At 41.2% G+C, this 22128-nt stretch overlaps 1 protein-coding gene across 5 annotated transcripts; it reads left to right on the top strand.

Annotated features, from left to right (window-relative positions):
• Nucleotides 1–4295: 4295 nt before the first annotated feature.
• Nucleotides 4296–9611, top strand: Adcyap1 (adenylate cyclase activating polypeptide 1). Of its 5 annotated transcripts, none has more exons than XM_051154501.1 (6): nucleotides 4296–4497; nucleotides 4827–4934; nucleotides 5316–5426; nucleotides 7499–7630; nucleotides 8035–8133; nucleotides 9188–9611. In XM_051154501.1, the coding sequence occupies exons 3-6, from the start codon at nucleotides 5317–5319 to the stop codon at nucleotides 9375–9377; spliced, it is 531 nt and encodes a 176-aa protein (XP_051010458.1). In that variant the 5' UTR covers nucleotides 4296–4497; nucleotides 4827–4934; nucleotide 5316; the 3' UTR covers nucleotides 9378–9611. The 5 variants fall into 5 exon arrangements, with proteins under 5 accessions (XP_051010458.1, XP_051010459.1, XP_051010457.1 ...); XM_051154502.1 differs by lacking the exon at nucleotides 4296–4497 and adding an exon at nucleotides 4569–4738; XM_051154500.1 differs by lacking the exon at nucleotides 4296–4497 and having other exon boundaries at nucleotides 4570–4934.
• Nucleotides 9612–22128: the final 12517 nt, after the last annotated feature.

Here is a 22128-nt window from a genome sequence, read left to right as displayed (position 1 = left end):
GTGAATATGCAATTCTTTTCTTCGATTAGAGAGAAATGCTTTGTTCATGTGGTTTGGAAAGGCTCCCTTTCCTGGTTGTTTTCAGAGTGGGAGGCATTCCATTCTGAAGGTCAGAGAAGTCATGACACATTATGCATTAGCTCATCATCATCTTACACACAGTCAGCTCAGAAGATATGATGCAGGCAGCATGGTCATGATGTTCTGTGATAGAACAGGTGGGATCAGTATGAAGTCAATCATTAGTCATCATATTTTCTGGAAGAGTCAGTAGAGAAAAAGTTTAGAGTGAAATGGAATACAGGCTTATAACTCGCTTCCGTCCTTCATAAGGGAGGATGATGCTCTTCAGTAAGCTTGTTCACTGACAAGGCTCACAATAGCTTGGCTCTTGTGCTAAGTGCAATTAGAAAAGACTATAAAGAGAACACATGGTTTTTGAAGCCTTTTTCTTTTTCTTTTTTGGAAATTACTTATGTTAAAATGTATAAAGATGTTTTGTACAAATGTACAAACACTTTGTTTTATATGATTAAAAAATCTGATGGAGAAGGGCATAGAGACAGTGGTGGTAATGGGTAATGTGGAGAGCTAAGTAGTTAAGGAACACAGGGAAATAATGAGTGCTCTGAATGGCGGGGTCACTGGGAAAGAGTGGAAATCACCTCACCTGGGAAACTCAGCCCAATGTCACTAGTATGCATAAAGGCAAAAAGATAATTTAACTCACCATGGAATTGATGGATGAAGATTCTAAAGATTCTGCAAGCGGAGATGATTCAAAGAACAGGAGTCTGGTTAACAGACAAGACCCTGGAAATGCCATTGTGTTTGCTAATGGGAAATGACTTGTAAATTCAAACTCTGAATAGAGGTCATGTTTCAAAGGACTAAAACTATTTCAATACAAAAATCTACTTCTTTGAAGGCTAAAAATTGTTGGGATTGAATGATTGACTTAATATTCAAGGTTCCCATATCAGAAATGCAAATGGTTAGGAAAAACAATTCAAGGATGTATTAATTTGATTTTTAGCTTGTTCATGGTTTTGGATCAAAACTAGTTTTCACATCTAAAGAACTAACAGGGCAAACAAGAGCTAACACATTAGGGATTTGAAATTAAGGGTTTTTTTCTCATTTCCAATAAACATTTTTGGAGTGTTTTCCAGTTGGGGCTTAGACCCAGAAACCTTTAGTCACTGCCTGTTGGAGGGCAGTGGTGAGAGCTTGCATTACAAGCTTTCCTGGATCCTAATATAACATTCCTGGATTTCATAGTCTGGAGAGAAACTGTCAGCTTGGGGAGTCTACCAAACCATGAGGATGAAGAGAAAGGAGTATGGGTGTTGGAGACTGGGTGTTCCATTCTCTTGTGCTCTCTAAATAAAAAGTCTGATCCCCCAATTGTAATAATATGTAAGATATCTGGAAGTTTCTTATGTTCTTTACAGAGTCACTTTTAGTAATATAAAAATTTATTTGGGGGTAGAAATTAGGCAGAAAACAGAGTATCACAAGGCCTTTTCCCTTTGGTCTCCTATCCAGTCTTTGCTGGCACAGCAGTTAGTGTGGACAGTGTTGGATGGGAAGCTCTTTTGCCTTTCTCTCCTCTCTCTCTCTCTCTCTCTCTCTCTCTCTCTCTCTCTCTCTCTCTCTCTCTCTCTCTCGCGCGCGCGCCTCCTAGACACGGCAGTTTGAGGGATGCACTAGAGCATCCCTGAGATTATTGTCAAATACCCACTCTTGTGAGGAAGTTAGGAAGTCAGCTTTGGTCTTTGAGACATCACCCTCTATTCAAAGCAGAAAGGGTTCCGGTGGATGTCTTTGACCAAGTGGCATGCAGTCCCAAACACACATGGCTCTCAGAACCCCAGCCCACATTAGGCTTCTTTTCTTTTTCCCTCCACATTCTTCCTCACTTCTCATCAACTAAGAATTTAGCCTTCTCTGCTTTCCCAATATTTCTGACAGGGGCTCAGTGCAGAACTCTCAATAGAAATGCTTCCTTGATGTCCAAAGACAAAACTTGCCTAATTAAAGATGGTTATTGGCCATGAAAATATCTGTGAAAATGAGCCCATAAAGCCTCTTGAATTTTAGCCCTGGGGCCACTGTGGGGCAAGGCTAGGAGACTTTAGAGGATCCCCCCCAACACACAAGGTTTCTGGAGTTTCGTCACCAGGTACCTCAAATCCTTTACTGAGTTTTTTATTCTAATGAGTGGGATTGACCTTGACTTGTGTAATTTTCAGGTATTTGGCCCTGAGGAACCTCTGAGGGTACTCAGGTTTAGTGAGCGAGATTAGCAAAACACCGGTGAGTTGGAAGCAAGCTCTTGAAGGTTTGCTTATTTTTCCTGCTTGTGGGTTACTCCTTTAATAAACCTTGAAGTCAACAAAACTCCCCACACGGTGGCTCTCTTGACTAAAGTTGGGCATTGAATGGTGAATTTTAAATAAGTAGTCCGGAGACTTGAAAACATTTTTTTTCCAGATTGAACTCGTTTCAAAATTTAAGTGGGAGGCAAAAGTGAGAATTTTAATGAGGTTCACCTTTGACTTGCAGAGAAGTAGAAGTCAAGAAAGCCACTGTAGACAATAGCTTTTGGCAAGCTTGCTAAAAAAAAAAGCAGCTCTGCTGGATTACCTTTTCTGTTCACTGCAGGCTCCTTGTGTGAGGGCCAGGGAAGGTGACCACTGAGCACAGAGTTCAGGCCTAAAGTAGCAGACAGATTTAACACAAATAGAAATGTCCCTTGTGTACAAGCAGTTTGTTGATAGTAGGCAATCTAAAGCTAGGAGGAAACTAAGAAGAAGCAGGCAGCTTAGGATCATTCAAATGCAGGATATAAGGAAAAAGTTTGATTCTTGGAAGAAGTATTAAACTTCCAAAAAAAGTGGTAATAACATTAAAAATGAGAAATACTATGCCTTGGAAAATGCATGCAGAACTAACAGGTTATTTAAACACTAGCCCCCGAAATATTCTAGTTAATTGTAATTTCCTCTAATTTTTTTGTGTGTACAAGATCCAAATAGTTAAAATGCACACTTATTGATGCTTCTATTTCCACTTGAAAAGAAAGACATTCAAGATCTCCTTGTGGACTGGAGATTTATGAATCTTCTGGAATTACTCAGGGCCCCAGGAGGTTCCCAGTGGATGTGGTCTTTCCTTATTGCTTTCTTCTCCTCATTTTATTTCTAGTTAAAAATATTAACTATTCCCAGGGAAGGGTTCCTGGTAGCAACCACCACCAAAAAAACTTGTGCTAGGAATCTTCCTGCATTTCAGTCTGCATTTCCCTAAACAGAATTCAACTGGTAAGAGAAATGTTAGAGACACACTTCTCACCTCACATTCTTAAAATTACAATTCTTGCAGGAGACACAGTGCCATGGTTTCAATTTTTAAAATCAGTAAGAGCCACAGAAAGTGCGAAACTGTGCAAACAAGGAAGGCAGAGATCCAAACACCAAGGACTAAGAAGAAAATGCTCTGCACTGAAATCTAAGTGAGGGGCTAAGAAGGTTCTGAGCACTGGGATATTCGTGGACATAGAATGCAAGAGGAGATGAATATGAACAGCGGGGTGATTTAGACAATGAATTGCCACAGTAAAAGCACCATTGCCAAACCTTCAGATTTACAGGCTGTGGTGAGAATGAAGCCAGTGGCAATTTTCAGCCTTTGCTTTGATGCATCTGCGGCCAAGCAGTTCAGCACCCACAGGCTGGACAGCGACACAGCTCTGCTTCCCGGTCTCATCCATCAATCTACTCAGAGACAGACTGTCAATGCAATCAGACTCATTAGATATTTACCGAAAATCCTCTAAGTCTTTCCTCTAAAACCGAAAACGACTTCTACATCTAATTGCCTATGTGGAAAAGAATACGCAAGAAATTAGGAGATCTAAATTAAATTTATTAATAGGAAAGCTTGATGGTACTTAATTCTAGAGATCAGAGTTGTTCGTGTGTGTGTGTGTGTGTGTGTGTGTGTAACATAAAAAGAAGCATAGACACAGTAAAAACATGACTTCACCACCCCCTAAATTCTATGAGTTCCTTGAGAAATGGGTGAAATTGAAAACCATCATAATGATTGGACTTCTTAAAAATTGGATTGTGTGAGTGAAAGGTGTTTTTCAGAAGCTGATGACTCCGGATCTTATCATCCTGGAGGACTGTACAAAATAGCTAGTATGTTCCTTGAGGGACTAAGGTGCTGACGTCTTTTACTGATACCGGATCATTACGTGACTGAAAAAAAAAAGGAAGTCATATCTTGAATAAAAATCGGAGTGCAACAGTGCAACCAAAATATTCTGTACTTGAAGGCAGTTGCAGACAGATGTTAACAAAGATTAGTCTTCAGATAGCTTTTTTTTTTTGTAAACTGCATATATAAATAGGAGAAGGCCAGTCACCTCTGTCAGCAGCAGCAGAAGCCGCATCTTCAGACGCAGCCTGAGACCTCCGAGCAGAGAAGGTGCCTCTGACTTCCGCAAGCTGTCAGATCCTCTCTCACAGAGGCCAGCAACCTAGGCTAGCCTTCTCCTTTCCCATCCTCCCTTCTTCCTTGACTTTCCCTCTTCTTCTTACTCACTAGCTTCTTCTCTGGGTGGACTTAAGTCCACTCTGCTCCCCCTCCCTTTGGCTGCTCGCCTACTCTGTCTTCTACATCTCTCTTGTCGCCCACTTCCTTCGGTGTCACGCTCCCTCCTAGTTCTGTACGTTTACAAAGTTTTGAGCGGAATTCTAGCCTCAGCAAACAAGTCCCCCCAGCTCCTCCAGCTAATTCCCGCGGCTTCTCTCCAGACACCAGCTCCAGTGAGTGATGCCTCTCGGGTTGTGATTCCAGCGCTGAAACTCGAAGGAGCCCTTTGCCCGCCATCCTATTTGGCAGCCAACCCTCTCCAAGCCGCGGTAAGAGTCTAATAGTATAAAGCGCGCTGTGTGTGTGTGTGTGTGTGTGTGTGTGTGTGTGTGTGTGTGTGTGTATTCTTACCATACTAACGGATTGACTACAGGCTCCTTCTCCGCGCTGGCAGCAGGATCAGTGTACGAGTTAACCTTTTTTAGTTCAAGGTCTGACAGTTACTGCGTGCTGGGCACACACCTAGCTATTTTTTTTCGAACTATACCAAGGGAGAAGTGGCTGGACTCGCCGGAGTGGCTAAGTGGTGTTCAACACAGGAAGCCGCAGCTTCGCTGCCGCCCCCAGCTCCCAGGAGTTTCTTGGGGTTAGAAGGTGGAAATCCAGGGGCGATCTCACTCACTGCGTGCCCTCTCTCCCCTTCTGCGCAGAATGGCACTGTGTAGCGGAGCGAGGCTGGCCCTGCTGGTCTACGGGATAATAATGCATAGCAGCGTCTCCTGTTCACCTGCTGCCGCCGGACTCAGCTTCCCTGGGATCAGGTAAGTGCTAGCCTAGGACGAGTTAGATCTTCCCTTCGCCAGACACCTCCTCCTGGTCGCCTCCCTGCAGTTCAGGATCGCCAGCTGCTAAGCTCCACTTCCTGCGCGCGCCCAGGGCATTTCTACAGCTTTTGGCTAGGTACCGGGTCCCTAGCAAAGTCAGGGCTGTCGGGGAGGCTCTAGTACAGGCAGACTCCCTCCCTCCTCACCAGTGAAGCCCAGGGACCCAAGTAAAAAGAGTGACTTTCCGACCATTGTAGAACCTTCCCTTCTCCAACTTGTACAAAACACGGGGACAGGGTGCGCCTGCCCTCCAGGCTTAGCTTCTTATACCTATTCTTAGGATGAGTTGGAGAACTTCAGTCCCCAGAGCAAAAGCCAGGGGTTGAGAGTGAAGCTCTCCCCACTTTGCTTTGTTCCTGCCAACTCCTGACTATTGGGGCGGGGTCTCCGGCTCCTCCGCCCTTCCTGTTGTCTCATTCGAATTTTTCCACCCCAAGAGCTCTTTCAAATGTATCCAGTTTCAACCAGAGTTTGAGCCCTCGGAGGTCTTGTGGGTGGAGGTGTTAGCCAGCCACCGTTAAGGAAAAGCTACTTGAGAGACAGACTGACTCTAGAAGGAGACAGAGAAGGAGGGGGAAGAAACAGATGCAAAGGAGGAAGAGAAAGCCAGCCGGCAGGAGGGGTTGGGAGGATAGTCTAGCTTACTTGAGGATGCAGAAAACCTGGCTTTTGTCTTGGCCTCTGGGTCTAATTGTGAGGCTCTGCCCGGATTCCCTATCGCAGACCCTGAACCTCCCACCCGTATGCATGCGGGACCCTGGAAATGCGTGGGGCCGCGTGGCGTGGGTGCGGAGTGGTACTCGGGGCAGCCAGGAGCACTCGGCATTGGCTCTTGCAGCCGCGCCCAAGAACCTCTGCCTTAGGGAGCATCTGCCAATTGATGTGTTGGCAGGTAGGAATACTAGTTTCTGTATCAGGATTCCGTCACGTGGGACAGGGCAGAGCAGAATGTGGCTGGAAAGATCCTGGTTCTGGGTCTGGAGTCTGGGCTGGGAGCAGACCCTGGGGGAAAAAGCTGGATGTGGGCGGTGCGGAGGAGCTCGTCTGGCTCCTCCTGGGAGTGCCGGAAGGCAGTCTAGCGGCCCAAGAACGACAAGACCCTGGCTAGAGAATGTTATTTGTCCCGATTGCATTCCGAGTCTCTCCAGGGACCCAACGCCACCTGGCTTTACATTTTCACCCTCTTCTCCAGTCCTCTGTTGGGCACGGAGGCGATAGGTGAGGAGACTGCGAGATTGCCGGACATCTATGGAATGTCAGTCCAAGTGGACCCCTATCCTTGCGCTCTGGGGTCGAGGTGGGATTCAGCCTTCCCGCCATCGCTAACAGATCAGCAGGAGCTCTTTTCTTTCACCTCCAGCTGGTCTCAATGTTCTGTGTGCCTAGCACTTTTCCTGGGTGATAGGCTCTGGAGCGCTCTGCCACACCACAGAATAAGCCAAACCAGCTAAGTTTAGGGGCATCTATTATTCATGTTCCTAGCAGATTCTCTCCAGCCCAAAATAGAAGCTGGAGGTTCTCTGTGACCTACATCTGCGCGGGGAAGGGCTCCCCTGGGCTGGGCGGATCAGATGGGGGTGGCGGCTGCTGGAGTTGGCCTCCTGCATCCTCTGCCTATCCACCTATCCCTTCCATTCCGCTCTGGGTCTCCCCGTCTTGGTTCTTATCACCTTTTAGGACCTTTCTCATGCGTGCTAAATACTACTTGGGGAAACCTAGGGCGCTAAGTGGGAAGAGAGCGGGCCTTTTCCTTGACCAGGTGTTAGGGTCTACAAGGTTATCCAATGCCTCTACGGGCGATCATTGATTCTCCTGAGGAGGTGTGAGCGAATTTCCTTGCGGAGTATGAATTGCTGCTGGCGTAGTTCCCTTACCTTGACCCTAGGACCATTCTGGAAGAAAGGCCAATTCTCCGTGGGGGACCATAACGAAGAAGGAAAATCAATGGGACCTGGCAGAACTGGGGGGGGGGGGTACTTTTAATAGCCCTCCTTTTGGCTGTCTCGCAGACCAGAAGATGAGACTTACGACCAGGACGGAAATCCGCTGCAAGACTTCTACGACTGGGACCCTCCGGGTGTGGGGAGCCCCGCCTCCGCGCTGCGTGACGCCTACGCCCTTTACTACCCGGCGGACCGGAGGTACAACCCGCTTGCTTGGCTTCCGCCTACGGCTTCGGTCTGACCTGATAGGAGAGACCCGGTAGGGACTCTAAAAGTAGAGTCCTTTCTATGAAAGTCCTCAAGCCTCCGTTCTCATGAGAGCCAGAGAAGATTAGCAGACAGAACCCAGTGGAGCTCAGGCCGCACCGCGGACTGAAAGCTCTGCTGCCCGAGCTGTGTCAGTGAGGTGTGCTCTCAGGCCACGGAAGTCATCCCAGAGGCCTGGACTAAATCCCATCCTTGATCCTTCCCCGGGAACTTCCCGAAGTTAACTTCCAAGTCCTGTGTCACCTTCCTTAAAGGCACAGCAGAGGAGCCTTGCATGTCACTTGAAGGGCCAAGGCAGTGAGTGACTCAGGTCGCATACTTTGTCTCCCTTTTAGAGACGTCGCCCATGAGATCCTTAATGAAGCCTACCGCAAAGTCCTGGACCAGCTGTCCGCCAGGAAGTACCTACAGTCGGTCGTGACCAGGGGTGTGGGGTAAGAGATTGTGAACGAGTTAACCTGCGAGTGATGCACACGCCCGCCCGGGTGGGTACCCAAGCAGAAAGCGCATGGGGAGGGCGGGGCAGATTCTACGTCTGTGCTCACCCACGTGCTCGAGGGTGTGTCTGCGTCATGGCAACGAAGTGGATACTCCCAGCTTTGGGCAGAGTTCTAGAAGTTTAAATTTCTTCTGAGTCAGAGACTCGGTGAGAAAAAGAGTGAGGAAATTGGGGGTGGGAAATTGGGGGTCAGATCCTTGTTGAGTGAGAACTAAGTCAAATCAGATACCCTCCTTCCCAGTCATTCAAAACCCTCACGGTTAGTGTGTGTGTGGTTTTGCCATAATTGAGAAGAGGAGCATTACATTTACTATAAAGGCAAACCAAAGGAACAAAGTCTCCAAATTCGGTTACTTAAAACAATTTTTGCTCACGCCAGAAAAAAAACCAGGGCTAAGGTCTTGCGTGAAGCCTTCGTCAGCAGAAGGCAACATTTTAATAAAGCCCAAGGGGAAGCCGATTACATTTTTAATCATGAATAATTCATGCGATGAAAAATATTGTCTACAGCCTGTCGCCTCATATCACTATCACGTTTTCAACTTAACACAACGCGAAGAGAGAGGCAAGCTGGTGTTTGCCTAGGTTTGTGGAATCAATAACCTGGCAGGAGCCAGGGAGGCTTTTAGGAACCCTTGTATGTCAGGTGGTGGAAAGATACAGATCCGTACAATATAGCTAGAGCCATGGATAGTGTAATGTTGAGAAGCAAGGTTTGGAGACAAGCTTGAAGAGCACAGATTCCCCGGGGTGCTTCAGAAAGATCTAGAAAGATCTGAAAGATCTAGTGCCAGGAAACTGTGGGTGGGAAGGAGGGACTCTGCAGTCTCCCTTACAGTATTCTGGCCAGCTGGGGCGAAGCAGAGGCGGGCTGCGCAGAGCTGCTAAGAGTCCAGCGCGCTCCCTGCGGGCTCCCTTGTGGGGGTGGGGCCCACTTGTTTTCCCTCACTAACTTAATGTGTCTCCTGCCCCGCCCCCTCTCCTTGCAGGGAGAACCTAGGCGGCGGCAAGGCGGACGACCGGGCGCGCATTACCAAACGCCACTCAGACGGCATCTTCACCGATAGCTACAGCCGCTACCGAAAACAAATGGCTGTCAAGAAATACTTGGCGGCTGTGCTAGGGAAAAGGTATAAACAGAGGGTTAAAAACAAAGGACGCCGAATAGCGTACTTGTAGCGATGAGTTTCCAGCTACCGTGTGTATAAAATGAAAAGTCGTTTTCAAATTGACTGACCAGTCATCGCTCATGTGTTCTTTCCAAACATGTATTTATGTATCAAGTAAAGCCATTAAATGACTATTTTGATAATAATATTGTTTTTCTTTTTACAAAGCACTAGAGAATGCACAGATATACTTTGTGGACCAATTATTGATATATATTATAAATAAATATATATATATTAAGAATATATATAAGTATAACAGAGAGCAATTCATAAGCGTGCACAAGGATGGAAAATTCGCCTGAACTGTTTATGTTTTTATAGAAAATGAATAGAAAAAAATAGACAATCATTGCTTTGAATATTACTCCTATTTTTGTAAACTGGAATTAAAGGATAGTATTTTTATCCACAACAGGCATACAAACACCAGTAAGAACCCTTTGTACAAAAACAATGCTACCCTGCTCCATGGGAATTCTGAGGTAACGACTTGGGGAATTGCTGAAGGGCTTTCTTTCGCTGTGAGTCTCTGGGGCTGGCTACTTCAGCTCCAACCTAACTACTAACTTCAAGTGGGCATTGTCCCTCTGGCTGCCGGGCAATTTTAACACTTTCGCTTTCGTTGATTATATTTTTATGTGTAATTGTCTCTTCTCAGACTCTCAGCCCAGAAAGAAATTTAACTAAACAACAGCTCGATCCAAATTATCCTTGTCCCCAGAATTCAAGTCATTTGCTGCAAGAAGAGTTGAGGAATTACAGAGCAGACAAGCTAAGAGAGAAAGCTCTCTTTTCTGTACTTCCGGATTCTCCAGGAACCGACTCTCCCAAGGCTAGGGCAATTGGAAACAAAGTGAAAGATATAGAGGCTATCGAAGAGGCAGAGCTTGCTGGCCAAGGGAGGACCCTGCAGAGGTTTGAGAACTGCTCCAGGTCTGAGAGTCTGGAGCAAGTCTAGACCCTCTGCAGATTCCACTGCCTGACAGATTGGGTGAGGGTATTGGAAATGAATGCAAAGTACAATGTGTTTTTCTCCAGTGCTGTCCATGCTTTTCATTGTGTGAAATGGCCAGGATCTTCCCCCTTGAGTCCTGATCTGCAGAAGCCACCCCTGTTCTGAGTGGTTTCTCTGGAGACCCCTACTTCCTGCCCTAGTCCTCTTGCATTGTTTAAGAATCATTTATTATTTTTCACTCACTTATCTTAAATTTGTGAACGCGATTTATTTTGTTGCTGTTGTTGGATGCAAGCAGTTACTGTGGAGTTTAGGAACCCTGTGTAGCTACCACAAAGTAATTATGCACTAAATATGAACCTTTTGTTTCTTGTTCATTGAGTTTGTAGGTAAAATGTATTTTTCTATATTATGGCTTATTGCTTAGTAAAATTTATTTCATAAAACCAATCTTTGTCATATTAGAATGTGTAGTGTTCCAATGTTGCTCAGTTTGACTAACTGATAAATCATTTAAACCCCATCTTCATATGTATGAGTACTATCTTATATCTGTGGTCAAGTGGGGTAAGGAAGACCCCCACACCCCACCCTTGTATCCGTGGCTAAAGAAAGCATGTCTGTTTGTTGTCAATTTCTTGAACATATATGGAACAATCTTTATCAAAAAAAAAAAAAAAAAAAAAAAAAAAAAGAACTTTCACCCAGCAACCAGATCAAGCAGCAACAAACCAGCCAGTCTCCCAAATTTTAGGCACAAATAATAATAATAAAACAAAACAAAACAAAACAAAACAAAAAAACCAAACCAAACCAAACCAACCAACCAACCAAACAAGACACATTAGTTTGTATAGTTTAAAGTTTAAAGGACTTTTCCTTTTTCCTGTACAGATTTGATTAGTATTAAGTCAGGCATCTAAGAAAACAGGACTATTTGCATTCCCAGGCGGGTGGATGGATGCTGCCCCGAGATCACATTGCAAACAAGAGAAAGCAGGCATTCAATCTTAGCCTGTGTCCAGCTACAGGACCAGTCTTTAATTCTGCAGTCTCCTCAGGCAATGTGACCCTGGATGCAGTTTGCGGCTTTAGTGCCTTTCTTTGCCTTTTAAATCGCCACAAATCACAGATGGCTATTTAGTGGCCCTACAATGCTGCAACACATCGGCTTGCGTTTTAGTCTTAATTATTTGTTTCTTGGATAATGGGTAGAGTTTTCTGTACTTGTGTCAGCTGTTAGTGGTGAAACAGGGCTCTAGTGAGCCTTTTATTTATGAAGTCTAACTTAGTGTTCACGTGGCTAGTGGCAAGCATTTTACAGTGATCACCCAATTTAATCTTTTGTATACTTTTTAGAAATGCCAAGAGCCTTACTAAACTGGAGCAGATTTATGGTATAGTAATGATATAGGTAGATGTTAGTCTTGAAGCTCTTATTTTGTGTGCAACTGATTATACAAACATATTAACCAAGCATTATTACACACATAATATCTATAACTAGGACTTTGATAACTGTTATATTAAGTGTGTAAAATTTGTATGAATAAATTTTTGTAAACAATCCACCTTGGTCTAATGTTTGGGGAAAAAGCACATTTAGGAGATAATAATTTTAACATATCTTAAAGTATTATATTTCTTTGGCAGCCATAAGATTTTTTTCATGTCTGGGATATATTTGCACACTTCATAACTGTTCCCTAATATCTGCTGATGGGGTATTGGACTCAGTTAAAACTTTAAAGTAGCTGCTCAGTCGGAGAAACCCGAGAAGACACTAAGCCCATAAACAGACAAGGGTGTTAGAGTGCACTACGCAGTCAGGGCAGTCCCTGTCTGCTGGTGTGTACATCCATAGCTTAGTCTTTAGAAAATCACCAGGCAGTGGTGGCAGATGACACTGAAGTGTTAGGAATACTTACAAAGTAACTATAGCTTAAAAAGTACCTGTCTACTAGCTAGATATTGACATAATTGTGTATAAAGCGATTTAGAAAAATCAGTTTGGAAATTATAGAGTGTGTTTAGAGATATACAAAGTTATATTGATTACTAAAATGTTTTCAGTAGAAGGATTGAAGACATGATTAATCAAAAAATTAACAAGAGTTTTAATTTGAAGCCTAAGAAAAACACACAAAGTTGTTTGTGGATAATACATGTTATTAGTTCAAATTAGAAAGATTTAAAAGAAAGCTTTCATATGAAAATACCATTTATTTCCCAGTGTATTTTCTTTGGTGTTCTCGTTTATTTCTAGGTTAAAGGTGCTTTGCGAATCACTAACAATAGTAGTTTGTACATCTAAGGCAAATTGCCAGATTTTCATCCTAAAATTAATGGGCTCAATTAATAAATCAATAAGCATGTCACAATACTATTTAAAGGCAGGCAAGAATTCAAAAATTATTCTTAGAGCATAGCTCAGCATTTTAGAATCATATATGAGGAGCCCAAATCTAGAATGTAGAAAACAAGAAAAGACTATAGTATAGTTAGTTTGTATCAGATTTTATCAGAAAGGAGATTTCCCCCCTTTATTTGTAATTTTTCCTACTTCTATGTCACAGTGTAGTGAATGGAGAAAGAATTTATTTGATTGAGGACTAATACAATAAATTGTCCAAATGAAAAAAAAAAAAAGCCCCAAACTTGGCTGACATCGAGTAAAGATGAGATATGAAATTTCACTTGGTGTATATTTTTTTAAATATGGGATAAATTAAGTTACAAGCCCTACTGGGAAGACTTGAGATAGTTGAGCTTTCAAGGGTTTAAAATATGTGCATTATTGTTTATTGCTTACTGGGAACAGAGAGATTCAATATAACTCATATCAAACCCCTGAAATGGGCAAGCATGCTGGCTAAAGTGCCTGACTGACAGCTAGTTGTGCTTTTCTACGACCATATCATTTTGGAGTCTTGTTAGTAATGCAAATTCTAGGGTTACACCATAAACAGTGAGCCTACATTAAAAAACTGCTACATTGATGTGCACTGAGTTTGAGACCACTTAGACTTAGAACTTGATAACATGGATAGACAGATAGATATTCAAGTTAGTAATTTTTCATATTAAATAAGCATCAGGTTATGTTCCTTGCATACAGTACTCAATAGAAAAGCCATATTACTCCCCACCAGCAGGATGGGGATTAGGTTCTTGGACAAGCACATTTCCTTTAAGTAATTAAGACTACTGCTAGTATTATTTTACATGAGTATTCTCACACACCACCCCCATTTCCAGTAGTTCCAGAAGGAAAATAATTTTCTAAATAGGGTCCTAGAACAGTCAATCCCATGATTGCAGGATCAGCCCTCTACTAAAGAGCCTGTGTGGCCAGCTAGTACTAATTATGGGGACAAGAAGTCAACTTTCAATTGTATTACATATCAGTTTGGTCTTAAGGGTTTTAATCCTCTGACCTGTTTACAAAATGCCTTTACCTGAAAGCTTCACTATGGCCTCAATCGACCATTTACACCAGTATAGCATCAGAAGCCATAATCAAGCTAGCAGTCTCCTCATCTACCCATTTCCTTGCCGATGCCCTTGGCCCTTCAGTCAGTTTTAGTTCTGCTGTATCCTGTCCTTCCAATGAGCTGTTACTGAGCGGCTTGCCACTGCTGTCACAGAGTTCAAGGTTCTTTGACTTACTTTTTGTGACTCTTTCTTTGTGACCCCTTTTCACATGAGACTTTTTTTTTTATGTTAAGTATAAGTATATAAGTATAAAATAGATGTATGCATCAAATATTTATAAAAATCATATATTTATTTTAGAACAATTCTTTGCTATACATATATTTTTACTACTTATAAAAGATGAAAGCAAATTTTTCATACTAATGAGCTGGGTGTGCTTATTTTACATAAAGAATTGAATAAACTGAATATTTGGTACTGCAGAATATCTTCAACCTTTAGCAGAGTTGACTGATAATTTATAGTTATTAATACTGAAAATGCTGTTTACAAAAATACATACTATAAAATGTCAGAAGTATGTTTACAGTCATTTCAGAAATTTCTGGAAATTATTGAGCCAAAATTTATTTACTTATTTAAAAAAATAATTTATTTAATTTTATTTTATGTGCATTGGGTTGAGGGTGTCAGATTCCTTGGAACTGGAGTTAGAGACAGTTATCAGTTGCCAGGTGGGTGCTGGGAAATTGAACCTGGGTCCCCTGGAAGGGTAGCTAGTCTTCTTAACTGCTAAGCCATCTCTCCAGCCTCTACTTACTGTTTTAAAAATGAAACTCAACTCAACCAGCAATTTTTAATATCAAACTCAATACAGTCTAAAGACTAATTTCATACTTGTTGAGGAATGAGTAGGAAATATTAAAAGTCTTTGTTTTTATAACTTAACCTTTATGCTTGTATAAAAAGGTAAAACTTTTTATGCATAATAACAACACTGAGTTCATAGCATAAAATGGTCTTGAGTCTGAGATGAGGTATTTAAGGCAGTATTTATTGGCACTGTGTGACAATGCACACAATGCAAAGTGCAAACGTTGTGTGTTCAGAACAAAGGTTGCCATGAAGTCATGTGAAACACTTCTAATTCATTGTTTATTTGAGCTTGAATTACTTAAATTTTTTTTTTTACTGTTGCCAGACCTTTTTCTAACACATTCTGTTACGTGACCCAGTGTGGAGTTACAACACACAGACTAAGTTTTTCTTAGAAGGATGGCTTATGAAATGTAATATACCTTTCTCCGTATCAGCAATCTCTTTTCGCCTGAAATATCTCCTCTACCTGTTTGATATCAATAATCTATAAGGTCCAAGGTCTCAAGCTCCCATGCATCTTCTGTTCCTCTTTCATTTTCCCCCACCTCTCTTGTTGGCCTTAGACACAAAAATCCCCTGCCTCCACGTCTAAGTGCTAGAATTATGTGTGGGTGGCAACACACCAGCCCTCAAGTCCTCCTTTTCTAGGAAGTTCCATCAACTTCCCAGAGTTACCATCATCTTCATTTTGAGACACTTTATCCTGCACTGTTTTTTCACTCCTTTCTTTTTGTGTTGCCACTTCTGATCTTCAATGACCCTGTCTGCGCTACTATTTAAAAAGTTTTTTTCTAAGCTGATGACTTGTCCCTAGATAGACAGCCTCTTGGACTATATATGAGTGGTATGTTATACTTTGCTGCCTTTCAAGATGTTATTTGATAAACTTCATGGGACACACATAAGAAATATTTTTCTTGAGTGAACAGATTAACCTGTAGACTTGCAGAATTCTCCATGATATTTCTTTCATATTCTAATAGTTGAGCTGAAAAGTGTATTAAAGAAGTGATATTAACTTATTAATTTAGCAATAATCAGAATTCTGATTCAATCTACCTTTAGGAAAAGCTACGTAGAAAAGAATGTAAATTGGTTATGTATGCTTTTGCCATGGGATAAAATGCTCTTATTTATTTATTTATTTATATTTATTGTATATTTAGTTTTCTGTCTGCATGCCAGAAGAGGGCATCGGATATCATTATAGATGGTTGTGAGCCACCGTGTGGTTGCTGGGTGTTGAACTCAGGACCTTTGGAAGAGCAGCCAGTGCTCTTAACCTCTGAGCCATCTCTCCAGCCCATAATAAAATTATCTTTAAATTAACTTAGAGGCAAAGGGCTGAAATAGACTCAAGCTGCATGAGCTTCTATTTTATCATTCCAATAAAGAAGGCTTGCAGTTTCACACTAAAGCAGATTCCCCCAATGCCACGAGATAGTAATACTTTCCTTGCCTAGAATAAAGGAAAAGATGTTTTGAGATGCAAACAGGGAACTGGACTGTCTTCAGACTGATAGCTAGCATAATAGTTATTTATGACTGCAAGAGAAACTTCCCTGTCAACTGGGATGTAATTTAAAATATGATTTGGTAGATAGGAAAATGGAGACCATTGAACAATATATATTTCCTTTAAATTTTTTCCACCAATAGTTTAGCATCCTAGTAGGTGACGCCATCTGGTTTAAGGTATATGCTTGCTGAGTGTTACAGAGCTTTTAACTCAGGAGCATCCATGTGAAGCACAAGAAGAGAGTGATCTCTGCGCATGATCCCCTTTGCTTAAATACCCTAACTTTTGCTTGGTTAACAACATCTCCATGCAGGGTAGGGCATGGGTTTATGGGATGTTAACTGACTTCTAGATACATCCAATCAAGATAATTGTGTTCCCTAATAGCAGGTCATAACTTGTTATGTTATTCATTTTAGGATAGTGGTTAGAGAGGACTTTTTTTCTGGAAGCTTTTAGGAAAAATGTTATTTATTCCTCATGTATAGTGTGCTATATAATTTCACACCATACAAGAAGGCAGCCTCAGGAATGGAAAGATGGCTCAGTGGCTAAGAGTACATACAGAAGACCCCAACTACAGACAGTTGGCTGGGTTTACAGAATGAATTCCCCCATTGAGGACTACCTCAATCCAATGAGAAAGCAACTGGTTACCCCTTAATGATCGTGTCATGATTGCACCAGTGTACACATTTTTCCAGGCAGGTTGGCAGAACAGCAAGTCTACAATTAAGAAACTGCTGCTGATTCTCCTCAGCAGTCTTCACTGCATCCTTGAAACTATCAAAATTAACATGGAGGAAGCTTCCATGTCTGTTTCAGCTTGATTTTTCTTTGTCCAAAATGGAAAGTATGTGACATTTTCAGCAGCAGGGTCTTGTCATGAGTGGCTAACCAAGAGAAATGGCAGCAATCTATACTGTTTTGGGAGTTTCTGGTGCATCCTTGAACAACGACCTTCAGGGAAGCAAGCCACCCCTGGATTTTCATTTAATAACATACCTTCTAGAAAGCTTTCTCTAATCATGCAAGGTATCTTTATTCAAACTAACTTGAAAACACTAGTTTGAAAACTACAACATTTCCTTGAAAGTATCTCAGAAATTCTACTTACTGTTATCAACAGTTTTTTGGAAGACATGTTCTAACAGCCCAGGCTGACCTCAAATTTGATATGTAGTTGAGCAAATGTAAGATCATAGGTATATACCTGATCTTTACTTCCTCCAGTTCACTCCCTCCTCTCTTCCCCTCTGCTTTCCTCCTCCTTCTCAAGTACTTGTTTCCAGCTCTCCAAACAACTGTGGAGAATGTGCTGTCCATTGGCTAGATGTGAATAGGGGGTCTAGGTTTACTGCATGCATTGTCTTTGGTTGGTACAGCAGTTTGTGTAGCCCCTCCCCCCCAGGCCAGATCCACCAGCCTTGATGGTCTTCTTGTAGGGTTCCTGGACCATCTGGGTCTTTCTATTTCCCCATTCTTCCATACCACTCTCACCTGGAGTCCCAATGGCAAGTCCCAGCATCTGTTCCAATTCCCTGCTGAGTAAAGACCCTCAGAGCACATTCATGTTGGCCTAGTATCCAATTATAAGTGAGTATAAGCCATGTGTATCCTTCTGAGTGGCTTAACTCACTCAGTATGATTTCTAGTTCCATCTATTTGCCTCCAAATTTCAAGATTTTCTTGTTTTTAATAACTAAGTAGTATTCAATAGTGTAAATGTAATGCAGTTTCTTTATCCATTCTTCGACTGAGGGACATCTAGGTTGTTTCTAGATTTTGGCTATTACAAATAAGGCTGCTATGAACATAATTGAGCAAATGTCCTTGTTGTGTAGTGGAGCATCTTTCGGGTATATTCCAAGGGGTGGAATAGCTGTGTCTTGAGGTAGCTCTAATCTCAGTTTTCTGGGAAAGCACCAGATTTATTTCCAAAGTGGTTGTACAAGTTTGCACTCCCACCAGCAATGAAGGAGTGTCCCCCTTTCTCCACATCCTCTGCAGCATATGTTGTCACTTGAGTTTTTGATCTTAGCCATTCTGATGGGTGTAAGATGGAATTTCAGAGTTGTTTTGATTTTGATTTCCCTCATAAATAATGACATGGAGCATTTCTTTAAGTGCTTCTCAGGCATTTGATATCCCTTTGTTGAGAATTCTGTTTAGCTCTGCACCCCATTTTTTAATTGGATTACTTGATCTGTTGGTGTTTAATTTCTTGAGTTCTTTATATAGTTTGGATATTAGCCCATTGTCAGAGTTGGTGAAATCTTTCCCCAAATTGTAGGCTGCCATTTTGTTCTGTTGACAGTGTCTTTTGCCTCACAGAAGAGTTTCCATTTCATGAGGTCCTATTCATTAATTGTTGATCTTAGTGCCTGAGCTGTTGGTGTTCTGTTCAGGAAGTTGTCTCCTGTGACGTTGCATTCAATGTTACTTCCTACTTTTTCTTCTGTCCAATTCAGTGTATCTGGTTTTATGTTGAGGTCCTTGATCTACTTCAACTTGAGTTTTGTGCAGGGAGATAGATACGGATCTATTTGCATTCTTCTGTGTGCCATGCATATATCCAGTCATACTAGCCACATTTGTTGAATATGCCATCTTTTTTCCATTGTGCAGTTTTGGCTTCTTTGTCAAAAATCAAGGGTCTGTAGGTGTGGGGGGTTATTTCTGCATGTTTAATTCGATTCCATTGCTCAATCAATCATTTTCTATGCCAATACCATGCAGTTTTCATTACTATTGCTCTGTAGTGCAGCTTGAAATCAGGGATGGAGGTATCTCCAGATGTTCTTTTATTGTAGAGGACTTTATCCTGTTTTTTTTTTGTTGTTGTTTTGTTTTGTTTTTTCATATGAAGTGGAGGATTGTTCTTTCAAAGCCTGTAAAGAATTGTGTTTATATTTTGATGGGAATTGCATTGAATCTATAGATTGTTTAAGGTAAGATGGCCATTTTTACTATGTTAATCATGCTGATCCATGAGCATGGGGGAAATCTTTCCATCTTCTTATATCTTCAATTTATTTTTTGAGAGACATAAAGTTCTTTTCATACAGATCTTTCACTTGCTTGTTTAGAGTTACACCAAGTTACTTTATGTTATTTGCGGATATTATGAAGGGTGTTGTTTCCCTAATTTGTTTAGGGAACAATTTGTTAGCCTCTTGGTCATTTGTATACTGGAAGGCTACTGATTTTTTTTATAGTTAATTTTGTGTCCAGCCACTTTGATGAAGATGTTTATCAGCTGTAGGAGTTTGCTAGTAGAATTTTGGGGGTCCTTATGTATACTATCATATCATCTGTGAATAGGAATACTTTGACTTCTTCCTTTCCAATTTGTATCCCCAGGATCTCCTTTAGTTGTCTTATTGCTCTAGCTAGAACTTCAAGTACTATATTGAATAGATATACAGAGAGCAGACAGCCTTGCCCTGTACCTGATTTTAGTGGAATTGTTTTCAAGTTCTCTCCATTTAACTTAATGTGGGTTATTGACTTGACGTATATTGCACTTATTGTATTTAATATGTGCCATGTATCCCTGAATTCTCCAGGACTTTAATCATGAAGGGGTGTTGGATTTTGACAAAGGATTTTTAGCATCTAAAGAGATGATCAGCTAGATTTTTTTCTTTCAGTTTGTTTATATGGCAGATTACATTGATGGATTTTCTTATGTTGAAACATCCCTGCATCCCTGGGATGAAGCCTACTTGATCATGGTGGATGATGTTTTTGATGTGCCTTTGCATTCTGTTTGTGAGTATTTTTGCATCAATATTCATAAGGGAGATTGGTCTGAAATTTTCTTTTTTTTTGGTTGAATCTTTGTGTGGTTTAGGTATCACGGGGACTGTGGCCTTATAAAATGAGTTTGGCAATGTTCCTTCTGTTCCTATTTTGTGGAATAGTTTGCAGAGTATTGGTATTAGCTTTCTTCTTCGATAAAATTCTGTTCTAAAACCATCTGGCCCTGGGCTTTTTTTTGGGGGGGTTGGGAGAATTTTAATGGCTGATTTTATTTACTTAGGAATTATAGGTCTATTTAAATTGTTTATCTGATCTTGATTTAACTTTGATAAGTGGCATCTATCAAGAAAAGTTGTTCATTTAGTTTAGATTTTCCAATTTTGTGGAGCATAGGTTTTGAAATAAGACCTAATGATTCTTCGGATTTCCTCAGTGTCTATTCTTAAGGATCCCTTTTTATTTCTGATTTTGTTAATTTGGATACTGTCTTTCTGCCTTTTAATTAGTTTGGCTAGAGATTTTGTCTATCTTGATTTCTCAAAGAACCAGCTCTTTGTTTTGTTGATTCTTTGTATTCTTTCTCTTTGTTTCTAATTTATTGATTTCAGTTGAGTTTGATCATTTCATGCTGTCTACTCCTCTTGGGCATGTTTGTTTCTTTTTGTTCTAGAGTTTTCAAGTGTACTGTTAATTTGCTAGTATGAGAGCATTCTAATTTCTCTCTTTCTTTTAGTTGTTGTTTTGTTTTTGTTTCATTGTTTGGTTGTTTGTTTTTTGAGACAGAGTTTAAAAAAGGCATGTACCACCAAATATGGCCTCTCCAATTTCTTTATGAAGGTATCTAGTGCTATGAACTTTCCTCTTAGCACTGCTTTCATTGTGTCTTATAAGTCTGGGTATGTTGTGCCTTCATTTTCATTGTATTCTAAAAAGTCTTTAGTTTCTTTCTTTATTTCCTCCCTCATCCAGTGGTCATTGAGTAGAGAGTTGTTCAGTTTCCATGTGTGTGTAGGCTTTTAAAAATTTTTCTCTTGTTGTTGTAGTCCAGATTTAGTCCATGGTGATCTGATAGGATACAATATATTATTTCAATCTTCTTGTATCTGTTGAGGCTTGCTTTGTGACTTACTATATGGTTAATTTTGGAGAAGGTTCCATGAGGTGTGTTTGGGTGAAAAGTTCTGTAGATATTTGTTAGATCCATTTGATTTATGACATCGGTTAGTGCCATTATTTCTTGGCTTAGCTTCTGTTTCACTGACCTCTCCTTTGGTGAAAGTGGAGTATTGAAGTCTCCCACTATTAATGTGTGGGGACTGATATGTTGTTTGAACTTTATTAATGTTTCTTTTACACATGTGGGTGCTCTTGTACTGGGGGCGTAGATGTTCAGAATTGTGACATCATTTTGGTTGAATTTTCCTTTGATGAGTGTGACATGTCCTTCCTCATCGCTTTTGATTAGTTTTGGTTGAAAGCCTATTTTATTAGATGTTAGAATGGCTACACCAGCTTGCTTCTTGTATTTGTTTGCCTGGAAGACCTCTTTCCAACCTTTTACCCTGAGGAAATGTCTATCATTGTGGCTGAGATGTGTTTCTTGAATGCAGAAGAATGTTGGGTCTTATTTATACATCCATTCTCTTAGTCTGTGTCTTTTTATTAGAGAGTTGACGTTGAGAAATATTAATGACCAGAGACTGTTAAGTCCCTTGGTTTTGATGTTGGTTGCGGTAGAGCATTTGTGTGTTTGTCTGGTTATGTTTTGCTACAGTGAAGTTATCTATTTCCTGTGTTATCCTGGTTGTAGTTTGCCACTTTGGGTTGGAATTTTCCTTCTAGTAACTTCTGTAGGGTTGGATTTGTAGATAGGTACTGTTTGAATTTGTTTTGTCATGGAATATCTTGTTTTCTCCATCTATGGTTATTGAACATTTCACTGGGCATAGTAGTCCGGACTGGCATCTGTGGTCTCTTAGGGTTTGCAAGACCTCTCCCCAGGCCCTTCTGGCTTTTATGGTCTCTGCTGAGAAGTCAAGTGTGATTTTGATAGGTTTGCCTGGCTTGTGAGTCTTAAAGGAAAGCAACTTCCACTCTTTTCTAAGCCTTTTATCGCCCCCCCATGTCACCAAATTTATTTGTCAATGAGCTTGTTCCAGGGGTGTACGATAGGCCACACTGAGTGACCAAGTAGATGCTAGA

The sequence above is a fragment of the Acomys russatus genome, chromosome 12 (assembly GCF_903995435.1).
Source record: "Acomys russatus chromosome 12, mAcoRus1.1, whole genome shotgun sequence".
NCBI classification, from domain to species: domain Eukaryota; kingdom Metazoa; phylum Chordata; class Mammalia; order Rodentia; family Muridae; genus Acomys; species Acomys russatus.
Note: the sequence above shows the minus strand (reverse complement) of the source record. Positions and strands in the feature narration are given on the sequence as shown.

What these genes read in the sequence shown, in the direction of transcription:
- Adcyap1 (XM_051154501.1), top strand. Translation starts at nt 5,317, where the DNA reads ATGGCACTGTGTAGCGGAGCGAGGCTGGCCCTGCTGGTCTACGGGATA. An exon ending in TACTACCCGGCGGACCGGAG is followed by an intron (nt 7,631 to 8,034) that starts GTACAACCCGCT and finishes TCTCCCTTTTAG; the next exon opens with AGACGTCGCCCATGAGATCC. An exon ending in GTCGTGACCAGGGGTGTGGG is followed by an intron (nt 8,134 to 9,187) that starts GTAAGAGATTGT and finishes CTCTCCTTGCAG; the next exon opens with GGAGAACCTAGGCGGCGGCA.